The sequence below is a fragment of the Hyla sarda genome, chromosome 8, assembly GCF_029499605.1.
Source record: "Hyla sarda isolate aHylSar1 chromosome 8, aHylSar1.hap1, whole genome shotgun sequence".
NCBI classification, from domain to species: Eukaryota; Metazoa; Chordata; class Amphibia; order Anura; family Hylidae; genus Hyla; species Hyla sarda.
The window spans coordinates 206,675,802-206,700,319 of record NC_079196.1 but is presented as its reverse complement, the minus strand read 5'-3'; the positions used below and the strand labels follow the sequence as shown (position 1 = coordinate 206,700,319).

Below are 24,518 nucleotides of genomic sequence, written 5' to 3'. Positions count from 1 at the left end.
ATGCCATAAAACTTACTGGCTGGCCGGACAGGCTGTGCTTGGCCAAGAGCAGCAGCTGGCTGTGGAAGAGCGGGAGTCTGTGTACCAGGTGTCTGTAGGGCGGTCTGGTTGCCCAGAATACCCTGCTTCTGCAAACGAGACCTTCTTTTCTCTTCAAGTTCCTTTTGGATTTTGTAGATTTTTTCCGCAAGTAAATGGTAGTATTCATCCTGGACGACAGACAAGACTCTTAGTAAAGCTAAGTCAGTCATGTATCTAGATCAGTGTTTCTCAAGCAAGGTGCCTCCAGGTGTTGCAAAACTTCAACTCCAAGCATGCTGGGAGTTGTAGTTTTGAAACATCTGGAGGCACCCTGGTTGTGGAACACTGATCTAAATCGATTATATTAGACCATGTCTTCTACACCATTTTGATCATGCAGGTATCAAAAAAGCAGATGAATCCAGCAGGGGAGATTTAAAACTTCTAATTTTACTCTGACACTTAAAAAGGAGATTTTTTTTAACACTTACCGTAAAATCTCTTTCTCGAAGGATCCATTGGGGGACACAGACCGTGGGTGTATGCTGCTGTCTCTAGGAGGTGTGACACTATGGTAACAAAAAAGTCAGCTCCTCCCAGCAGGATATACGCGCCTTCAGGCTCTGAGCTAATCAGTTTAAGTTCCAGAGCAATAGGAGGAGACCAATAGGTCAAGGGAAAAAAAAAAAAAACTGTCCGAGAACCAGAAGAAAAAACATAACTGAACACACCCTCTGACAGAGAACCAAAGGAAAAAAAACTAAAAGGGCGGGAGCTGTGCCCCCCAATGGATCCATCGAGAAAGAGATTTTACGGTAAGTGTTAAATCTCCTTTTCTCTATCGGCTCCATTGGGACACACACACCGTGGGACGTACCAAAGCCGTCCTTTGGGTGGGCAGATAAGCAATCAGGCAGACAGCCGCCACTGCCGCCTGCAACACTTTACGCCCCGAACTAGCATCAGCCGATGTGAAAGTATGAACCCGGTAGAACCTTGAGAAAGTGTGCAAAGATGACCAGGTAGCCGCCTTGCAAATCTGCGAGGCCGGGGCTCTATTCTGGAGAGCCCAGGATGCCCCGACAGAACAAGTGGAATGAGCCACAACCCTGAAAGGAGAAATCTTCCCCTTACAGCGATAGGCTTCCGAAATGGCAGACCGAATCCACCTAGAAATTGTGGCCTAGGAAGCAGGTTGTCCCTTGCGACGACCTTCCATGAGGACGAAAAGGGAATCACACTGACGAAACGAAGAAGTGATGGAGAGATAAGACCGAACAGCCCGAACTACATCCAGCTTGTGTAGTAAGCGCTCCTTAGGATGAGAAGGAGCCGGACAAAAGGACGGGAGGACAATGTCCCCATTGAGATGAAAGGCTGAGACCACCTTAGGTAAAAAGGAAGGGTCTGGCCGGAAAATGACCTTGTCCTGGTGGATCACCAGAAACGGAGAACGGCAGGAAAGAGCTGCCAATTCAGACATCCTCCGGATGGAGGTGATAGCAACAAGGGACGCCACTTTCCAAGAAAAGACGCAGAGAGACACCTCTCTAACGGGCTCAAAGAGGAACAGCGTGCGCCACTCCTTGCAGGAAGGTCCGTACATGAGGATTAGAAGCCAGGGGCCGCTGGAAAGGACCAGTAAGTGCCAAAACCTGACCTTTAAGGGAACTGAGAGACAACCCCAGTTCCAACCCGGACTGCAAAAAGGAGAGGAGACGGGGAACAGAGGAGGTCACCGGGGAGAAGTCCTGAGCTTCACACCAACGAAAATAAGACCGCTAAGTACGGTGGTAAATTCTTGCGGAGGAGGGCTTACGAGTCTTGAGCATGGTGCGAATGACTTAGGAAGAGAACCCGCGGGCTCAACCGACTCTTGCAGCGACTGTAAATTGGGGTGGCAAAGAGGACCCTGAGAGAGTAGATCCGGGCGGAGCAGAAGGCGCAGAGGAGCGTCGTCCAGGAGCCTGACTACGTCGGCGTACCACGACCTTCGGGGCCAATCTGGAGCTACCAGAATGGCGGGGTGACGTCCTCTGCCTTGAGCTTCCTCAGCACCCTGGGAAGGAGTGGAAGAGGAGGGAACAGATAAAGTAGGGTGAACCGCGCCCAAGGAATCACTAGGGCGTCCACGGCCAAAGCCTGAGGGTCCCGGAACATGGACACAAACTGAATGATTTTCTGATTGTGCCGGGACGTGAAGAGGTCCACGTCCGAAACGCCCCAGAGCTGGGTGAAGACCTCCGGATGAAGAGACCACTCGCCGGGGTCGGGTGAGGACCGACTGAGGAAGTCCGTCTCCCAGTTGAGCACTCCCTGAATGTGGATCACCGAAATGGCTGGAACCTTGCTCTCCACCCAGGAGAGAATTCTGGTTACGTCGGCCATGGCTGCCGAGCTGCGAGTGCCGCCCTGTCGATTTATGTACGCCACGGCCGTGGCGCTCGGGTGAAAAGAGCGGGCGGCCTAAACGTGAAAGTAAAAGTAAGTGAAAGTAAGCCGGCGCTGAAGCGCCCGGCTCGAAGCGGCACCGTGGCTGTAAGCCGCAGATAAAGGTGCTGAGGGAAAACGAAAGTAAGCCGGCGCTGGAAGTCCCCGGCCCGAGCACCGCCGCGGCAGACAGCCGCATATAAGGCGCTGAAGTATTGCACCAAGCACACACGCACCCCTAGTAAAGTGCCCCCAGAAGTAAAGTGCCCTGTAATATATGCCCCCTTAGGTGCCACTGCTCCCCCAATGAAAAGAATCAGCCCCTGTAAAATGCAGCCCCATAAAACTGAAGGTGGGCCAAAAACAGGGGGTCTCCAGAGGTTGCGAGTCCATACCTATGGAGAAAAAAAGGGGGAAAAGTACTTACCTCAGTCAGAAGAACTTACCTAATGGAGTCTTCAGTGAAGTCTTCAGCCAACTTATGGTCCCCGCATCACGCCTAGCTGCTATGCGCGAGCGGAGACATAGGGGACCCGGACCCATGAGGTACCACCCAGGCGCTGACCGTTGGCGAGGGGGGGTTAACAGCGCATTTATTCAATGTCTGTGCCCCCTCACTCGCAATGGGGAAACGGGGAACCGCAGTCCCCGAGTCCCCACCTGAAAACGGAAAACAAAATGGAATAAAAAACTAACACGTCCCTAACTAGGAAAATAAAAAACAAAATGACCTGGACTGGAGAATCCAGCCCATGTCCACCTCCTCAGACACTAAGCTAAAACGGACTAGCTCAGAGCCTGAAGGCGGGTGTCACGATCACACCCTATCGGTCCAGCCAAGACGCTAGAGAGAGTGTGATGGTGCAAGGGTTAAGGCTGCCACATACATATATATATATATATATATATATATATATATATATATATATATATAAAAAAATACAGGAACAAATGACATACAGGTATAAAAATATATAAAGAGTTTGGCAAGGCAGGTTCAGAAAACAAAAGATGAAGTTCTTACAGCATGATGATATAGCAGTCCATGAGAGTGAGTTCCAGCTGTTCTTAGGATGGTCTTGTCAGCTTGTTGCACATCATTTAACACACTGAGTCTAGCATTGTTTTAAATATATCTGCTTTCTTGGGAGGGAGACTCCATTCCCCCCTCCCCTCTGATCCCACCTTGGGCCTGACACCGCCCCCTTAAGATGGAGGCAGAGAGATCTTGCCTTTCCAGACTAATAGATCTGTCTCCATTACTCCTCTATTTCTCCCTGACGCAATCGTACTAGTACTTCTGCCTGGACTGGGCTGCTGTGAGGTTGTCATGTACCAGCACCAGCCCAGTCAATGCCTGCATCCTGTCCCCGAATCTCAGAACATACTCCACCACAGAAGTCTCAGGGGCATGTAGCCCCCCCTTCCCATTCTCCCCTAACTAAATCTAGGGGTCACCACACTTTGTGACCATATAATAACTCAAAGGGCGAGAAACCTGTAGACTCTTGGGGTACCACCCTGTAAGCAAATAACAGATGGGGTAAATACTTTTCCCAGTCTCTGCCCTCCGATTCTACAAATGTTTTTAGCATTTGTTTCAAGGTGCCATTGTTACCAGACACACTGTCCAACCAATGTAGAGGGTTGTGATCAGTTATGACAGTAAAATCCCTGCCATACAGGTATGGCTGTAATTTTTGCAAAGCCCAGACCACAGCAAGACATTCCTTCTTTATGACCGCATAGGCCACTCCCAAATGTCCTGCCAGGGGGGGTCTCATGGGCCAACCTCAGCAGCTCTTTCCTGTACTGCCTAGGAACCACTAACTGCCTTTCTCTCTCCTGGGCCCCTAGCATGCCTTTGGAAAGGGAATCCCAGTACAAGATATCATTTTCCCAATATACCCGATGCCCATCTGTGTCAACACCTGTATGTTCAGCACGCTGTCTCAGCCCTTCAAGAGAAGGGTCACTGCGCAGAGGTTCCCGGAAATGCTCATTTCCCTCCCCCCATCTTGTGGCATCAGGGAGCACATTTCCCCCAGGTGAACTAGCATCTCCACCTTCCTCTGCTGTGGCTTGCAAGTCACACAGCTTGCCCCTGGCATCACCATCCTCCCTTCTTTTTAAAGCCGCAGCCCTGGCACGCTGCTGACGTGTTACCACTGCCACCATTGGTATGCCTCCCTGGGGTTTACCTTCCTTTCTCTCAGTTCCAGACATAACAATACAGGCATCATACACAGGGCTATCACTCCTTCCCTCCTCCTCCTTAGGCTCACAGGATTGGGACATATCAGTCACTGCTGGTCCCTCATCCTTACATGTCACCAGGGGCACACCAACCCCTCCCCCTAGCCCATCTCCACTAGGTTTTGGCATTGGCAATGCATTGTCACCACATTTTACAATACACCCCACTTCACTTTTGGAAAACATTACTGGTTCAGTCACAGGTAAACAATTATCAATCCCCTGCACCCCCTCCCAGTTACCACATTTCACAGTCTCCCAAAGTCTCGCACAGTACCTCAGAATGAACAGGGCTCTCTCCTAGCCCATCCGGTGTGCAGGTAGTGTCCTCTGGAGCATAATGACTGAGCATCCGACCCAAATCATTCCCCAGCAGAACATTAACAGGGATGTCCTCAGAGACCCCCAACTCCCGCAAACCTTTGCCTGTACCCCAATCCAGGTACACACGGGCCATGGGCACAGCAGGCCGCACACCTCCAATTCCTTTTAAAGCCATGGTTCTATCAGGGATGATGTCCTCTGTATCCACCACTTCAGGCCACACCAAGGTAAAGGAGGCTCCAGAATCTCACAAACCCACTGTCACCCGGTCACCCACAGTTACACTCTGCAGGTCATCCGCTCTTTTCTCCACCGCTCCGGACACCAGAAGAACGGCTGTGTGTCCTCCAGCTACTGGTGGAGAATTCTTTTTGTTGGGGCAAGTGGCACTCAGGTGCCCAATATTGTTGCATCTGTAACATTGGCGGGTGTCCCCCTGACCCAACGTGGCTCCTGTTGCTTTTGGGAATGATGGCAAGAATTTCCCAGCTGACCTGGTGGTGCTCTGTGGGTGTGTGGCTCCCCTCCAGGTACTTGCTCCAGCTTGTGCAGATCCACGCTTTGCTGTTGGTGCCCGGTTGTTGGCAAAGTCATCTCCAAGTTCTGCTGCTTCCATGGCTGTCTTGGGCTTGCGGTCCAAAATCCACTCTCTGGCTTCAAAGCTCCGTGTTTGGAGAAACTGATCAAGGACCATCAAGTCCTCCAGGGCCTCATAGGTAGTGACTTGTAGGCCCCCAGTCCATTGCCTGAATGCAGTCCTTAGCTGACCTGCATGTTCAGTGCAGCTTTCTGTGGCGCTTTGTTGCAAAGTACTAAATCTTTTCTAGAGATGAGCGAATTTACAGTAAATTCGATTCGTCACGAACTTCTCGGCTCGGCAGTTGATGGCTTATCCTGCATAAATGAGTTCAGCTTTCAGGTGCTCCCGTGGGCTGGAAAAGGTGGATATAGTCCTAGGAGACTCTTTCCTAGGACTGTATCCACCTTTTCCAGCCCACCGGAGCACCTGAAAGCTGAACTAATTTATGCAGGAAAAGTCATCAACTGCCGAGAAGTTCGTGACAAATCGAATTTACTGTAAATTCGCTCATCTCTAATCTTTTCCGATAAGCCTCTGAAGTCTGATTAAAACTTTTTAGCAGGGCAGATTTTATTGCCTCATGTCCTGGTCACTTTCAGAGGGAAGCGAAGCAAACACATCCAGAGCTTTCCCTTGCAGCCGTGGGGTTAGATATCGTCCCCACTGTTCCTTAGGTAGATGGAACTGCCGGCAAACCTTTTCAAATCCCCTCAGGAACACATCCAGATCACCATCTTTCTCCAACATGGGGAAATGTTCCAAGGGGGGTTTGTGGTCTCCTTGATCCTGCACATCACTCCGTGCGGATGAAGCATCCCCCCTCAGCCTCAGAACCTCCAGTTCATGCCTTCGCTGCGCCTCTCTCCCTGCGGCTCGTGCCTGGGCCTCTCTCCCTGCGGCTCGTGCCTGGGCCTCTCTCCCTGCGGCTCGTGCCTGGGCCTCTCTCCCTGCGGCTCGTGCCTGGGCCTCTCTCCCTGCGGCTCGTGCCTGGGCCTCTCTCCCTGCGGCTCGTGCCTGGGCCTCTCTCCCTGCGGCTCGTGCCTGGGCCTCTCTCCCTGCGGCTCGTGCCTGGGCCTCTCTCCCTGCGGCTCGTGCCTGGGCCTCTCTCCCTGCGGCTCGTGCCTGGGCCTCTCTCCCTGCGGCTCGTGCCTGGGCCTCTCTCCCTGCGGCTCGTGCCTGGGCCTCTCTCCCTGCGGCTCGTGCCTGGGCCTCTCTCCCTGCGGCTCGTGCCTGGGCCTCTCTCCCTGCGGCTCGTGCCTGGGCCTCTCTCCCTGCGGCTCGTGCCTGGGCCTCTCTCTCTGCGGCTCGTGCCTGGGCCTCTCTCTCTGCGGCTCGTGCCTGGGCCTCTCTCTCTGCAGTTTGGTACTGGAGAAGCAGTTGGAGTTTCATATTGGCATCCACATTCCCATGGTGTTGTAAGGCAGTCCACATATAAGAGTCCAAGGCCTCATGGGGAGTACTGTCCTGATGGGGAGTAATGTTGTATACCCCAGGAGATATCAGTCCTTGGATGGCAGTTTCAGCTGTAGGACTTTGTCTCATGTCACTCAGCTCTGCTGAACGGACATAAAACTCCACAAGATCAGCAATAAGTTGTTCTTTGTTCTTTCCTGCAGTAGGGATGTCCTTTTCTTGGCACATTAGCTCCAGTGCAGGCTTGGACTGCTTGTGATATGCCTCCATATTTCAGAGATGAGACAGAGGAGGTAAAACAGGTGATTGGGAGGACAGAACTGTCTTGCACTCTTTTTGTATGTCTTTTAAAAAAGCACTGAGCTCGGTCTTTGGAATTTACACACAAGAATATGTATGCAATTTCTTTTTAGTGCCAAGATTTCCTTACAGGTAAAATCCAGCAAGCACTAAAAATCTCTAAATATATCCCGACGCTGCTACCAGTTGTCACGATCACACCCTATCTGTCCAGCCAAGACGCTAGAGAGAGTGTGATGGTGCAAGGGTTAAGGCCGCCAGACCTCTGGGTATCCACTACTAGTCCCAGCAAGCCACAAAATTAACCCTTAGATAAACGTGTTTCCACCAGAGCTGCCTTCAGAAAAGTGAGCTCCTATATTAAGAGATCAAAGACCAGAGCTGATTAATGAAACATTTAATCTGATAAAAGGTATCACAGTGCTATATATATATAAAAATACAGGAACAAATGACATACAGGTACAAAAATATATAAAAGAGTTTGGCAAGACAAGTTCAGAAAACAAAAGGTGAAGTTCTTACAGCATGATGATATAGCAGTCCATTAGAGTGAGTTCCAGCTGTTTTTAGGATGGTCTTGTCAGCTTGTTGCACAGCATTTAACACACTGAGTCTAGCATTGTTTTAAATATATCTGCTTTCTTGGGAGGGAGACTCCATTCCCCCCTCCCCTCTGATCCCACCAGGGGGTCTTCTCTCTTCCTGACCCCTTATCTGTTTGATTATATGATGGGACCAGAGTGAATGACTTCAAAAAAGCCTTTGACTTCAAAAGGAGATGTAAACTAACAGCCAGACCCCCCAATAAAATGCAATACACAAAAAACAAAGGATACACTGTCTGAATGACCCCTAACCCATGTCTTATAAAGCACATGTATGTTTCCATAATCAGGCCTTGGGCCTGACAGCGGGTATATCCTGCTGGGAGGAGCTGACTTTTTTTGTTACCATAGTGTCACACCTCCTAGAGACAGCAAGATACACCCACGGTCTGTGTCCCCAATGGAGCCGATAGAGAAATTACATATTGCACAAAGCTGGCAAAGACAAACGGGTTTCTGGAACCTAAGTACCCTTAATCATGGTTGAGGGTGATTAAAGGAGATACCCAGGGCTGAACAACTTCTCCCCTATCCTAAGGATAGGGGATAAGTTTTTGATCGCGGGGGGTCCGACCGCTGGGCCCCCCCACAATCTCCTGTACAGGGCCCCGGCAGCCCACAGGAAAGGGGCGTGTTGACCACCGCACGAAGCGGCGGCTGACACGGCCCCTCAATACTACTCTATGGCAGAGCCGAAGCGCTGCCTTCGGTAATCTCTGGCTTTGCCATAGCGATGTGTTGAGGGGGGCGTGTCGGCCGCCGCTTCGTGCAGTGGTCAACACGCGCTATCTGGCCAGCAAGCTGGGGCCCCTTACAGGAGATCATGGGGGGGCCCCAGCGCTCGGACCCCCGTGATCAAAAACTTATCCCCTATCCTTAGGATAGGGGATGCGTTTTCCAGCACTGGACTACTCCTTTAACGGTGGGAAGGCGGCAGAAACATGTTGATTTTTTGCGGTTATGCTGCAATATGTCATTTTAGATGTATCAGAATAAAAAAAAAAAAAAAAAGTTTTAAACTGCACCTGCTGGATTTACCTGTTTTTCTCCAGCAATCTGTGTATAGGACCAATGACAAAGACTCTGTGCACTATGGCAGCACTAATAGTTTGTATTTAATCGCACTTACCCTACTGTTGGCTGACTCGTACATGTCACCCTCCACTTTTCTTGCATAAGCCACCAGATTTTCCATCCGGCGATCTTTCAGGGCAGCAGGGTCAGGAGTGGGGAAGATTGCTTGGACTCTGCAAGACGGGAAACAACAGAAATTCAAGGCAACCAATATGAGTACATAAAAAATAATCGCAAAAATTCACAGGCTTTACTTACAATTTGTGGACTAGATGGTTTCGGAGGTCCTGGGTCACATGCTCATGCCAGGCTTTCCTTACCCCCGTTGAAGATGGTGGTGCTGCTGTAGGCATGGTACCTAAGTTGCCAACAGTGCTGGGATTGTTACCATCACTCAACAAGGAGCTGCAAAAGAAGAAAAGATTTTGTACAGAGTTCGCTTACAGGGGTATTTCCATATAAATAGCTATCACTTTATGACTCATGGGGGGTCTCCCCCAAAGATTGATTGGGGGTCTCCCCCAAAGATTGATTGGGGGGGGGGGTCTCCCCCGAAGATTGATGGCTGTCCGGGCATGCTGGGAGTTGTTTTGCAACAGCTGGAGGCACCCTGGTTGGGAAACACTGCCATAGTGATAGCATGTCATAACAATAGGTGAAATTTCAGTGTTTCCCAACCAGTGTGCCTCCAGCTGTTGCAAAACTACAACTCCCAGTAGGCTGTCCGGGCATACTAGGAGTTGTAGTTTGCAACAGCTGGAGGCACACCAATTAGAAAATACTGATCTTTATGGTGGGAATACAAGTACAGCCTGTACAAGAGCAAGAAGTACATGTCTTCCTACATCCAGGTACAGCACAATCTTCTTGATTCTAGTTACTATCCCTCATGACTAGTAGATTTACACTGGATATATTCACTCACTTTGTATTTGCCAGGGCAGTGGGAAGAGAAGCTTCAGAGATCAGGCTAGTCTGTTCTGTAGCCATCCCGCTGGCAGAGAGGTTTATCTGATTACCACCTAGATGGCAAACAGAAAAAAATAATTGTGATTAAAGAGGATTCACAAATCCATACTAGCCACATCAGTTCATGTGTACGCCATATTACAAATATTATCAAACAGTCTCTTACTCAGTGCATTGATGCCACGTATCTGCTGATGAACTTGAGACTGTGCCTGCTGCTGCCCAGGGCCCTGAGACTGGTTACCGTATGGAAGACCCAGTGCAGCGTATGCCCTTTGCATGGAGCTGGGGTCAATAGGATTAGGGCTGTTGATTGTAGGAGCGGTCTGTTGGGTTCCCCCCACTGCACCGATGGGATTCTGCACTCCGCTGGAAGGGGATACAAGGATGGCTGGGAAGACAGAAACACAGGTGAGTCGGTGTTGTATGTCAGCTGTACCCATCTTAAAGCACTCCTCAATCTGGAATCATTTCAGTACTTCTAGACTGCAGTTTTCTTACCAGGTGCATTCACAATAACCTCTTAAAAAGGAAAATGGTGAGCTTCCCCCCCCCCGCACTAACCAGTGATACTGGGTGGTAGTGCGGGGGACGCTTATCAGTTTGATGCCTACTGTGCCCGGATCCTTCCTTCCAAAATCTTCATTTTTTGGTATATGCTAATTAGGTGCTAACTGGCACAGGCAGGGTAACTGGCACTCTGAAGTCAGCGCCGCTCGTCTGCAGCGCTGCCCAGCTCATCAATATTCCTCCCTCTCCTCCGCACTATGTAATGAAGAGTGAGAGGCGGAGGGAGGGGAGGAATATTAATGAGCTGGACAGCGCTACGGACGAGCGGCGCTGACTTCAGAGTGCCAGTTAGCACATACAGAAAAACGAACATTTCGGCCGAATGGCAGGGTGGATCCGGGCATGGTAGGCAACAAACTGATCATCGTGCCCCGCACTAACAGTCAGTACCGCTGGTTAGTGCTGGGGGAGCAAGCTGACAGTTTTCCTTTAAGGGTGTATCCATATGTACAGTATCCCGTGCATATTTGAAGCTGCAGAGTTCTAGGTAAATAAAGTGACTAAACACAGCTTCCATTCTGCAGCAAATATGCGCAGGATACTGTATGTGTAAATACACCCGAACATAACTAAAATTGATGGCTAGAAGAGGGGGCTGTATAACAGTTACTGAAAAATAGGTTGTGTGTTGGGCTACGTTCACACATTTTTGTTAGTAGTTTTGACTAAAATCAGGAGGGGGTTCAAAAAAGTACAAAATCTTTCAATTAGTTTCTCTGTGTTGGTCTCAAACCTGGTTTTGGCTACGACTTGTAAATCCAGCGTTAAAAGAGGTGCCCCAGCGTTTACAAATATATCCCCTATCCTAAGGACGGGGGATGGGTGCCTGATCGCAGGAGCTCTGTGAACCCCCACAACCTTTAGAAAGGGGCCCCGAATGTTCCCAGTGCATGCGGCACGCGCTCAATGCATTATCTATAACAGCACAAGAGATACACCAGTGCTGTACATGAATATCTGCGGAGCTTCTATAAACAATTCATGGAGCAAGTGCTGTCCAGGGGCCCTGTTCTGGAGATCATGGTGGATCTCAGAGGCTTGCCCCCCTGCGATCTCCAGAACGCTGAAGTACCTCTTTAAAGGGGTACTCCATTGCTAGACATCTTATCCCCTACCCATAGGTAGGGTCCCCAGACATCTTATCCCTTATCCTATGAATAGGGGATAAGATGTCTAGCAACGGAGTACCCCTTTAAGGTAGGCAAAAATTCGCTATTCCTCCCGAATCTCCAATTACACACACATACTTCTGCCTGGCAGTGCATGCATGTTCATCTGGAGAGGATTATAATCCACTGCCAGACATCTCTGACACAAGTTTATCTCATTCTTTTCAGCAGCACAGAAATATCTGAAACCAAGTTTATCTAATCCAATAATTCCCACAACCAAGGTGCCTCCAGCTGTTGCAAAACTACAACTCCCAGCATGCCTAGACAGCCAACAGCTGTCCTGGCTTGCTGGGATATGTAGCTTTGCAACAGCTGGTGGCACCCTGGTTGTGGCAAACAATGTTCTAATGTGTGACCACCTTTAGAAAGCCACAGCAAGGGCCATAGAAGTGACTGGTAAAAGCAGCACATCAAATACTCACGTTGTTGGTTCCTTTTGTCGCTGGCATTCTTCAAAGGGAGGCACACAGGACAGTCATGCCGCGTACAGTTCTTCCAGTGAGAAATTATTTGTCTGGAGGAAGCGCAATGAGCAACTATGGAAAGGAAAAAAAAATAAAATAAAAAAAACAATAAAAAAATAAAAACTGTAAAAATTATACCTCCGCATCACCAAATACCAATACAACGTGAACGCCACCACATTATGAAACTGATTACCCTGGCAAGCTTTCCCGGCTTGGCAGTGAGTCATGTGATTCAGCACGTTCTTCATAGTACGGCAGTGGGGAAGGGCACAATCCCGCATCTCACCATTGGTTTGCTCGCGCCGTTGACATTTGTGGGCGTGCAGCAAGAGAACGAGTTGCTGCTGGATGAGTTTGCGTTTTTCTGGGTCGGCCGTGGGGCCGGTCCCCATAGAGGGTGTAGTGCCTAGGCCCACTTGTTGAACTTGCGCTTGCAAAGGAGACTGGAAAAAAAAAAAGAGCAAGGAATAGAAAGTAAAAAAAGATAAAATAAAAAAATGTGTAAATTATATTATTATATATATAGCGCTATCTACACACACACACACACACACAGTGGGGCAGAAAAGTATTTAGTCAGCCACCAATTGTGCAAGTTCTCCCACTTAAAAAGATGAGCGGCGCCTGTAATTGTCATCATAGGTTATAACCTCAACTATGAGAGACATAATAAGAAATCCATAAAATCACATTGTCTGATTTTTAAAGAATTTATTTGAAAATTATGGTGGAAAATAAGTATTTGGTCACCTACAAACAAGCAAGATTCCTGGCTCTCACAGACCTGTAACTTCTTTAAGGGTGCGTTCCCACCTGGCGTATACGCTGCGTATTTCATGCTGCGCAAAATTTACGGCAGCAGCGGGAAATACAATGCGTATTCCTTGCTCACTATACACACAGGGCTTTCCGGCGGCAGCCCATTGAGTGAGTGAGTTTTGGAGGCGGGGCTGTGTGCCGGCGTGACTGTGATGTGCGGCTCCGCCTCCAAAACTCACTGCACACATAGGGCTACCGCCGGAAAGCCCTGTGTGTATAGTGAGCAAGGAACACGCAGCGTGTTTCCCGCTGCTACCATAAATTTTGCGCAGCATGAAATACGCTGCGTATACGCCGTGTGGGAACTGTCCTCCACTCACCTTACCTTATTAATGGCTCCTGTTTAAACTTGTTATCAGTATAAAAGACACCTGTCCACAACCTCAAACAGTCACACTCAAACTCCACTATGGCCAAGACCAAAGAGCTGTCGAAGGACACCAGAAACAAAATTGTAGACCTGCATCGGGCTGGGAAGACTGAATCTCTAATAGGCAAGCAGTTTGGTGTGAAGAAACCAACTGTGGGAGCAATTATTAGAAAATGGAAGACATACAAGATCACTGATAATCTCCCTCGATCTGGGGGTCCACACAAGATCTCACCCCATGGTGTCAAAATGATCACAAGAACAGTGAGCAAAAATCCCAGAACCACAAGGGGGGACCTAGGGAATGACCTGCAGAAAGCTGGGACCAAAGTAACAAAGGCTACAATCAGTAACACACTGCACCGCCAGGGACTCAAATCATGCAGTGCCAGACGTGTCCTCCTGCTTAAGCCAGTACATGTCCGGGCCCGTCTGAAGTTTGCTAGAGAGCATTTGGATGATCCAGAAGAGGATAGGGAGAATGTCAGATGAAACCAAAGTAGAACTTTTTTGTAAAAACTCAACTCGTCGTGTTTGGAGGAGAAAGAATGCTGAGTTGCATCTAAAGAATACCATGCCTACTGAGAAGCATGGGGGTGGAGACATGTTTGGGGCTGTTTTTCTGCTAAGGGACTAGGATGACCGATCCTTGTAAAGGAAAGAATGAATCGGGTCATGTATCGTGAGATTTTAAGTGAAAACCTCCTTCCATCAGCAAGGGCATTGAAGATGAAACGTGGCTGGGTCTTTCTGCATAACAATGATCCCTAACACACCGCCCGGGTAACGAAGAAGTGGCTTCGTAAGAAGCATTTCAAGGTCCTGGAGTGGCCTAGCCAGTCTCCAGATCTCAACCCCATAGAAAACCTTTGGATGGAGTTGAAAGTCCGTATTGCTCAGTGACAGCCCCAAAACATCACTGCTCTAGAGGAGATCTGCATGGAGGAATGGGCCAAAATAACAGCAAGAAGTGTGAAAAGCTTACAGGACTTACAGAAAACCTTTGACTTCAGTCATTGCCAAAGGTTATATTAAGTATTGAGATGAACTTTTGTTATTGACCAAATACTTATTTTTCCATCATAATTTTCCAAATAAATTCTTTAAAAATCAGACAATGTGATTTTATGGATTTTTTTTCTCATTATGTCTCTCATAGTTGAGGTTATAACCTATGATGGAAATTACAGCCTCTCACCTTTTTAAGTGGGAGAACTTGCACAATTGGTGGCTGACCAAATACTTTTTTGCCCCAGTGTGTGAATGTGTGTGTCTCTACACGTCTCTCTCTCTCCCCCTACACGTGTCTCTCTCTCTCTCTCTCTACACGTCTCTCTATACATATACACACACACACACACACACACTATGATCATAAAGTACACTAACGACCTGTTAGCTTAATAAATGTTGCTGAGAGGAAATATATTTTTTTTTTTTATTTATAATGTACTCCTGTTCGTAATTTCCCACAACCGATATAACGGAGCCACTTGGTACTTGCCATATTAGGAACATTGGCGACAGGTGAGCTTTTCATATCAGAAGGGAACGGAGTAAGGTTATTTGCCATGGCAGGCTTGGTGGGAAGCTGAGGATTTACTCCCTGGGCTCGTATTTGCTGCCCCGGTGATTGGTTGAACGTTTGTCCAAAAGGGCCATTGTTGCCTTGGAGTCCCATCTAAAAAAAGAATGGAAAACGCAAAAGCGTAAAGCAATTGTACAAGAACATGTGCAACATGAGAAAAGACTGGCTCGGATGCAATCGCGCAAGAAAAGCAAAAACACTGCATACACAAAAGTGGTGATCTACGACGTTTATCTCCAACCTATGGCTGTTGCAAAACTACAACTCCCAGCACGTCCAGACAGCCTTCTGCAGTCTTGGCATCCTGGGTGTTGTCATTTTGCAACAGCTAGAGAGTCGCAGGTTGGAGATCAATAACCACTACAGCTACCTCCAGCTGGTGTAAAACTACAACTCCCAGCATGCCCGGACAGCCGTTGGCTGTCCGGGCATGCTGGGAGTTGTAGTTTTGCACCATTCGGAGGGCGGCGGTTTAACCCCTTAAGGACCAATACAAGTAAACCTGTATGCCCCTGAAAGACCAGGCCCGTTTTTCCAAATCGGGGATGTCTGACTTTATTAGAGAATAACACTGGTAACGTTTTGCCAATCACGATAATTCTGACTTTTTTTTGTCACAAGTTGTCCTTCATGTACATAGTAAAAGTAAGCCGATATCATATTAATTATATATATATATATATATATATATATATATATATATTTATTTATTTATTTTTTTTTTTTTACATGAAATTTAACCAAAAAAAATTATTAGTACTATTTTAACACTAATAGGTTGCATATACTTATTACTTTGTGACCACATAGTTTATGAAACTTCTACTCAGAGGTCTACTTTTTGAAAGCATTTCTTTTGTTTTTAATTAACATTTTAAATGAATTAGAAGCCCAACAATTTACCGTATATACTCGAGTACAAGCCGACCCGAATATAAGCTGAGGCCCCTAACTTCACCCCAAAAACCCAGGAAAAGTTATTGACTCAAGTATAAGTCTAGGGTGGGAAATACATCATCCATCATCCCCCCTCCCCTGTCATCATCCAGACCCCTCCCCTGTCATCATCCAGACCAACCCCCCCCCCCCCCCCCCCCCTGTCCATATCACCACCTGTCATCATCCAGACCCCCCTTTCGTCGTCTTCTCATCTCCCCAGTTGTTGCTCTAGTAGCTGCAGGGACCGTCCGGGGAGGGTGGGGAGGTTGAGCCAGGCCGTCCATCTTCAATACAAGGACCGTCCGCATTCCGGTGGGGAGGGTGAGCCGGTCCGGGCCATCCATCTTCACTGGGAGGCACTCTTCTCCGGTCCGGGCCGTCCCTGGACTAGTGACGCTGTATTGACGATGACAGGCAGGGACGTCCGTGTGCGTCGTCGTCAATGCAGCGTCACTAGTCCGGGGATGGCCCGGAGCGGAGAAGAGGGCCTACCGGTGAAGATGGACGGCCCGGACCGGCTCACCCTTCCCACCGGAATGCGGACATCCCTGCAGTGAAGATGGATGGATGGATGCCCCCCCCCCCAAGGTTTGCAGAAACTTGAAGGTGGTAGAACATAGTAAACCCCCCCCCCCCCCACTCCAAATGACCACATTTTAAAAACTAGACCCCTCAAGGTATTCGCTAGGGGGTACAGTGATTATTATAACACCATAGTTTTTTGGCGGGAATTATTACAAAGTCAGTGTTAAAAATTCGAAATTTGCTTTTTTTCACAAATACATCATTTGTGGGGCAGATTTTTTGTACATCGCTTCTGATATTGAAAGAAATGCACCCTATATTAAGCTGCTCCGCCCATGTTTGGAAATACCCCCACTTAGGCCATATGTGGTTCCTTAGCCGCATGGTAGGACCCAGAAATAGAGGAGCGCCATTTGGCTTTCAGGGCATTATTTTAGGCCGGATGGATTATAGGCCGCACTTCATGCCTGCAAAGGGTTTTAGCTGCCAGAACCATACAGAACCCCCACAAGTGATGCCATTTTGGAAACTACACCCCCTAAGGTATTCACCTAGCCCAAAAGGGAGTACTTAGAGTCCTTTTTGTATGGCTGGAATGGTTACAAAGTCAGTGGAAAAATTCTAATTTTCTTTATTTTTTCACAAATGCATCATTTGTGGGACATATTTTTTGTACATTGCATCTGAAAAGTAGAAAATGCGCCCCATATTTTATTACGCTGCTCATCCTGTGTTCGGTAATACCCCCGCTTAGACCATATTTGTTTGTATGGCCACATGGTGGGACCCAAAACGAGGAGAGGAGCACCATTTGTCTTTCAGGATATCATTATACAAATTTTGGTCCTCACTTCATCTTGCAAAGCATTCTAGCTGTCAGAAAAATACAGCACCCCCAGAAGTGACCCCATTTTGGAAACACCACCCGGCTATTTGTGAGCTGGCACCGCAGCGTGCAGCTCAAACAGGTGGGTGGCGAATACAAGATTGCGGGGGTCCCCAGCAGTGAGACATCTTATCCCCTATCCTTTGGATAGAGGATAAGATGCCTCAGGGCCGCAGTACCCCTTATAAAGATCCTGATGGATATAGCCATCATGTTGTGGGAATAAGCACCCACTCATGGCCAATATATCCATCACCGGGTTTAAAAAAAAAAATAAAATAAAAAATAAAAAAGCCTTGAAAAAAAAAACTGGTTTATTTTGTTGGAGGGTAAGAAAGGGGTTGGTGATAGTCCATACTGCATTTCTGCAGTATAGGTGCCTGTTATGTCAAAAAAGGGATGCCAATGTATACTGTAGTAGTCTCATTCAGAAATAAATGGAGCTGCTACAGTATACGTCAATCTTTTTTGTCTTTGACGTGATGCTGACGGATACCTCTAACATACTACTGAAATGCAGAATGACCGGGACGCAGTGTAGGGGTCACAGAGTGCATCCGCAGCATATTTCACACCGCGGATGCCCCCGGCAGTCACAATGGCGAGATCACGGCTGTGGCTGGGTAGCTCAGTGTGTCCGCTCATGACTGACGGCGGGAAATCCGCCGCTATGAGTGGACACACAAAGCTACCTAGCCGCAGCAGGGAGATCATTATTGTGACTGCTGACGGGCATCCACAGCATGTAATATACTGCGGATATGCGGCGTGTGATCCTACACATTATGCATTTAATTTTTCATTATCTCCATTTAATACATTTATTTATTTTACACTTTTTTCACACTTATATTATATTATTATTCATTTTTTTTTTTATATACACACTTTTTTTTAATGCTTTGGAATAGTTTGTATTCCAAAGCATTGCAGTTATATGCTGCCTACTAGTTTTACACTGGCAGGCAGCATATCAGGAAGTGCCTCTGGCATACCTGACAGGCAATAACCGGGGCAGACCTGGGGGTCCTTGTAAAGACCCCCGGCTTCCCAGGTAACATGCAGCACCCCGCGATCATTGCGGGATGCTACAGGAGACAGAGGAAGCCCCCTTCCTCTGTCAAAACTCCTTACAGCTCGCGGTCGCTTCAGACCGCAGCTGTAAGGGTTAAACTGCCGGGACTCGAAGTTTTCTTCGGTCCCGGCAGTGTGGCAAGCCCCTGTGTTACAGCAGAGTCCCTGCAGCAATCTCGTGGGTGAACTGGGCAGCACCCATGAGAACCATGGACGTGTATACTCGTCCTGGTGCGGAAATGTGCATCTCCGACCCCCCCCCCCCCCCCCCCCCCGGATGTGTATACTCGTCCTGGTGCGGGAACGTGCATCCTGCCTGGACACATCCACATCCATGGTCGTTAAGGTGTTAAAGACCATCATTATGGAATCTCCTGAGACCATTTGTCTCTCCACTCTAATATACAATTGCAGCCACTCAATAATCCGCCATAGGAAAAGTGGTGGCAACGTGCCGCAGCCCATAGCAACTAACTAGAAGCTCGGCACTAAAAACGACAAGAGGCATTTGACAAATTGCTAAGCAAATAGCAGCCTGCGCACGTCGCCATCAATGTGATCCCTGAGCAGCCGAGAACGTACCTGCAACTTTATTAGGCGCCGGCAGTATGGATGAGAATGTCTGGAGGACGATGCCTACGTACATTACACCACACACACACAGGCCATAGACATAAGACTGGAGGCAGCTTCAGCCATATGAAGGTATATGGCAATGAGTGAGGCCTGCATACATGCCCAGCCAATAACCATTGTGGAGCGACAACTAGTAGCCTACTAGACATCACGTCTATGGGCGGCTTAAGAACCAATTCACCCAGTATGTATAGGAACTGGAGACGCCAGTATTGACTGGAGATCCAGCCGGTGTAGGGAGTCTTACAGGCAAAGCATTCTATAGGATAAGAATGTGTAAAGTGTCCAAGCTGCAGCCCACCAGCTGTTTTGAAACTACAAGTCGCCCGGGGTCATGCCTAGAGTTGTAGTTCTACAAAAGCTGGAAGGCTGCAGGTTGGGAGCTGTATTTCTTGCAACAGCTGGAGAGCCACAGGCTGGGGAATAAGGGTTCAGATGGCAGCTACCTACAGGTGGCACTTGTGCGAGGTTTCTTCCTCCTGGAGGAAACAGCAAAATGAAGGCTATTTAGGTATTAATACGGAAGAAAGATAAATGACGGCACTCACCGGTACAAAACTTCTTTATTTCTCCATAAAATCACAGAAACACAAGCAAGTCAGGGGGTGCGGGAGAGGCGGTGGGTGTGCGGGACGTGACGTTTCGTGCGTAAAAACGCACTTCCTCTTGCCGTGGCGTTTTTACGCACGAAACGTCATGTCCCGCACACCCACCGCCTCTCCCGCACCCCCTGACCTGCTTGTGTTCCTGTGATTTTATGGAGAAATAAAGACGTTTTGTACCGGTGAGTGCCGTCATTCATCTTTCTTCCGTATTATTGCCATATCTTCTTTTAGGACTGAGCATCACCTACACACCTGTAGCATAAGGCGTTCAGGTCATCTGGATATATTCCGGTCTGTCTCGCAGCATTGTCCGAGGGTGGAGCAATGCCGGCTCACCTGTGTTTTCTATTTGGACGTTGCTATTTAGGTATGATGGTAGGTGTGACTTTGGAGAGTCAGAGGTTGAGAAATGCTGGCTTACAGGGTACCGACTCAAAGAAGGCGCTCACGCCAGAACTTTTCCTTCTAAAGTAGTGTCTTCTAACCACCGTGCATGCAGCTGTAGCAAAACGACAACTCCCAGAATGCCCAGACAGCCAAAGGCTATCTGGGCATGCTGGGAGTTGTAGTCTTGCGATAGCTGGAGATGCATTGATTTGGAAACAATGTTCAAAAGGAAAGCTAGTTCGCAAGGGAAAGACTTGAAATACAAACTCAATGCTCAGGCAGGCGTCCTAGTGCCAACATCTAGGGGTGAAGAGCTGGCTCATACTAACCAGTCTTATGGATTATATTTAATATAACGGATTATTTTAAATATATATTTAATATATGTATATATAAAGACTTATTTCAGGGTGTGTGAATATAATAAAAGAAAAAAATAAATTTTGTATACCTATATATATATATATTACACACATACACACAGCTCAAAAAAATAAAGGGAACACTAAGATAACACATCCTAGATCTGAATGAATGAACTAATCGTATGAAATACTTTCGTCTTTACATAGTTGAATGCGCTGATAACAAAATCACACAAAAATTATCAATGGAAATCAAATTTATCAACCCATGGAGGTCTGGATATGGAGTCACCCTCAAAATCACAGTGGAAAACCCCACCACAGGCTGATCCAACTTTATGTAATGTCCTTAATACAAGTCCCAATGAGGCTCAGTAGTGTGTGTGGCCTCCACGTGCCCGTATGACCTCCCTACAACGCCTGGGCATGATCCTGATGAGGTGGGGGATGGTCTCCTGAGGGATGTCCTCTCAGACCTGGACTAAAGCATCCGCCAACTCCTGGACAGTCTGTGGTGGATGGAGCGAGACATGATGTCCCAGATGTGCTCATTCAGATTCAGGTCTGGGGAACGGGCGGCCAGTCCATAGCACCAATGCCTTCCTCCTGCAGGAACTGCTGACACACTCCAGCCACATGAGGTCTAGCATTGTCTTGTATTAGGAGGAACCCAGGGCCAACCGCACCAGCAAATGGTCTCACAAGGTGAGGATCTCATCTAGGTACCTAATGGCAGTCAGGCTACCCCTGGCAAGCACATGGAGGGCTGTGCGGCCCCCCCAAAGAAATGTCACCCCACACCATTACTGACCCACCGCCAAACCGGTCATGCTGGAGGATGTTGCAGGCAATATAATGTTCTCCACGGCGTCTCCAGACTCTGTCACGTCTGTCACATGTGCTCAGTGTGAACCTGCTACCATCTGTGAAGAGCACAGGGCGCCAGTGGTGAATTTGCCAATCTTGGTGTTCTCTGGCAAATGCCAAACGTCCGGCACGGTGTTGGGCTGTAAGCACAACCCCCACCTGTGGACGTCGGGCCCTCATACAGCCCTCATGGAGTCTCTTTCTGACCGTTTGAGTGGACACATGCACATTTGTGCCCTCTGGAGGTCATTTTGCAGGCTCTGGCAGTGCTCCTCCTGCTCCTCCTTGCACAAAGGCAGAGGTAGCGTTCCTGCTGCTGGGTTGTTGCCCCCCTATGGCCTCCTCCACGTCTCCCGATGTACTGGCCTGTCTCTTGGTAGCACCTCCATTCTCTGGACACTACGCTGACAGACACAGCAAACCTCCTTGCCACAGCTCGCATTGATGTGCCATCCTGGATGAGCTGCACTACCTGAGCCACTTGTGTGGGTTGTAGACTCCGTCTCATGCTACCACTAGAGTGAAAGCACCGCCAGCATTCAAAAGTGACCAAAACATCAGCCAGGAAGATAGAAACTGAGAACTGGTCTGTGGTCACCACCTGCAGAACCATTCCTTTATTGGGTGTGTCTTGCCAATTGCCCAAATTTCCACCTGTTGTCTGTTCCATTTGCACAACAACATGTGAAATTGATTGTCAATCAGTGTTCTTCCTGAGTGGACAATGGGATTTCACACAAGTGTCATTGACTTGGAGTTACATTGTGTTGTTTAAGTGTTCCCTTTATTTTTACAGATATAGAGATATATATCTATCAGGAATTTATTCCAGGAACATAAAGTGCTGTGTTTCGGTGTTCTCACACCACCATTCTCAAGCATCAACAATTCTCCTATCCTGTCTTCTCTTTTATATCCTGTCCCGTACAGTCTTCTCTTTTATATCCTGTCCCATACAGTCTTATATCCTGTCCCGTACAGTCTTCTCTTTTATATCCTGTTCCATACAGTCTTTTATCCTGTCCCATACCGTCTTCTCTTTTATATCCTGTCCCGTACAGTCTTTTATATCCTGTCCCGTACAGTCTTCTCTTTTATATCCTGTTCCATACAGTCTTTTATCCTGTCCCATACCGTCTTCTCTTTTATATCCTGTCCCGTACAGTCTTTTATATCCTGTCCCGTACCGTCTTCTCTTTTATATCCTGTCCCATACAGTCTTTAATATCCTGTCCCGTACCGTCTTCTCTTTTATATCCTGTCCCATACAGTCTTTAATATCCTGTCCCATACCGTCTTCTCTTTTATATCCTGTCCCATACAGTCTTTTATATCCTGTCCCATACAGTCTTTTATATCCTGTCCCATACAGTCTTTAATATCCTGTCCCATACAGTCTTCTCTTTTATATCCTGTCCCATACAGTCTTTTATATCCTGTCCCATACAGTCTTTTATATCCTGTCCCATATCGTCTTCTCTTTTATATCCTGTCCCATACAGTCTTTTATATCCTGTCCCGTACAGTCTTCTCTTTTATATCCTGTCCCGTACAGTCTTTTATATCCTGTCCCGTACCGTCTTCTCTTTTATATCCTGTCCCATACAGTCTTATATCCTGTCCCGTACCGTCTTCTCTTTTATATCCTGTCCCATACAGTCTTTTATATCCTGTCCCGTACCGTCTTCTCTTTTATATCGTGTCCTGTACAGTCTTTTTTATATCCTGTCCTGTACAGTCTTTTTTATATCCTGTCCTGTACCGTCTTCTCTTTTATATCCTGTCCTGTACCGTCTTCTCTTTTATATCCTGTCCTGTACCGTCTTCTTTTATATCCTGTCCTGTACCGTCTTCTCTTTTATATCCTGCCCTGTACTGTCTTCTCTTTTATATCCTGCCCCGTACCGTCTTCTCTTATATTCTGTGCTGTACCGCTTTCTCTTATTCTGTACTGTACTGTCTTCTCTTATAACCTGTGCTGTACTGTCTTCTCTTCTATCCTGTACTGTCTTATAACCTTGCTCCCTCCTCCTTTTTCTTATCCTTATCTATTTAGTCTATGTTCTTCTAGCAGGACAATTTATGGCCCATCTTCATGATAATTCTCAGCATCCATTGTCTTAACCCCTGCATATTTGTAAGATGTCACCTGTGTCTTCCGCTTAGAGCTTAGATTTGCTTTAGACTTGATGAAGGGAGGAATCCCGAAAGCTTCTCTACAAAATTCTGTTAGTCCAATAAAAAAAGAGAGGTATTACAAGATTCTGCAACATTTTTTGATTTTGCATCTATCTACAGTGACCCCCCCCCCCCCCCCCCCCCCGACATGCGATAATTTCAACATGCGATGGCCTCTCAGTGGCAGCATCAACATACGATGCTTTTGTATGTCGGGGCAATTGCATAAACGGCTATCTGGCAGCGCTGACTGTTTCAGCTGCCACCGAATAGCCGTTTACAGTGCCCCGGTGATTATCTCTTACCTGTCCTCGGGGCTCTGGAGCGTCATCTTCGGGATTCCCTGCATCGTCGGCATTACGTCGCCACGCACGCCGTCCCGTCATCCAATAGGAGCGGCGTGCGTAGTGACATGATGGCGGCGATTGAGAGCGAGGATGCCGGGGAGGCAGAGATGTCCGGAGCGTCGGGGACACCCCGGGGACAGCGATGGAGGGAGACATCCAGGGCAGCGGTGACAGGCGAGTACAACTTCCTATTCTTTTCATTGCACGGATCCCTCAACATACAATGGTTTCAACAAACGATGGTTCATTTGGAACGGATTACCATTGTATGTTGAGGGACCACTGTATATTTATTTTAATTATTTTTTTATTTATTATTTATAATATACATACACTCTTTGATAGAAGCTCTTCCTACCACTGTCACCGAGGATTTCAGCTTGTGTGTTATTTGCTGTACTGTCAACTAATCTTACGGTGAATTCTCAGCAGGTTTTCTGCCACCGTGGCATGGATCTGGCAGAAGCATCTCAAAATCGCCTGCGGAATCACTAAGCCACTCATTTCAGGTCACTGCACTGAACGGGGTCAGGCACGGATATGTCACCAGTGGGGATATGTCACCAGCAGGAGGCACAAAGTATAGTGCGTATGCATCCTTGTATGAATTCAAGTTATTACAGAAAAGTCATTCAGCATGAACCAAAAAGGCAAGTATTCCACTAATGCTTTACATGAAAGCTAACAACTGGCCACTAAAATGCCAAGTTGCCACCTTCTGTGGTACAGTGGGCTCCAGAGGTCTACA

The 24,518-nt window shown here is 47.7% G+C and overlaps 1 protein-coding gene across 3 annotated transcripts in view; it reads right to left on the bottom strand.

The window, feature by feature from the left end:
* The window catches only part of CREBBP (CREB binding protein), an 85,276-nt gene that overhangs the window by 30,427 nt on the left and 30,331 nt on the right, over positions 1 to 24,518 (bottom strand). For 2 of the 3 annotated variants that reach the window (XM_056533869.1, XM_056533870.1), the window contains exons 3-10: positions 14,878 to 15,054; positions 12,378 to 12,627; positions 12,140 to 12,253; positions 10,142 to 10,366; positions 9,932 to 10,028; positions 9,265 to 9,411; positions 9,062 to 9,179; positions 17 to 209 (exon numbers count right to left, since the gene is read on the bottom strand). In XM_056533869.1, the coding sequence (XP_056389844.1) occupies positions 17 to 209; positions 9,062 to 9,179; positions 9,265 to 9,411; positions 9,932 to 10,028; positions 10,142 to 10,366; positions 12,140 to 12,253; positions 12,378 to 12,627; positions 14,878 to 15,054 (1,321 nt within the window). The remainder of the gene's footprint in view (positions 1 to 16; positions 210 to 9,061; positions 9,180 to 9,264; positions 9,412 to 9,931; positions 10,029 to 10,141; positions 10,367 to 12,139; positions 12,254 to 12,377; positions 12,628 to 14,877; positions 15,055 to 24,518) is intronic. The other variant, XM_056533871.1, reaches the window with a different exon arrangement.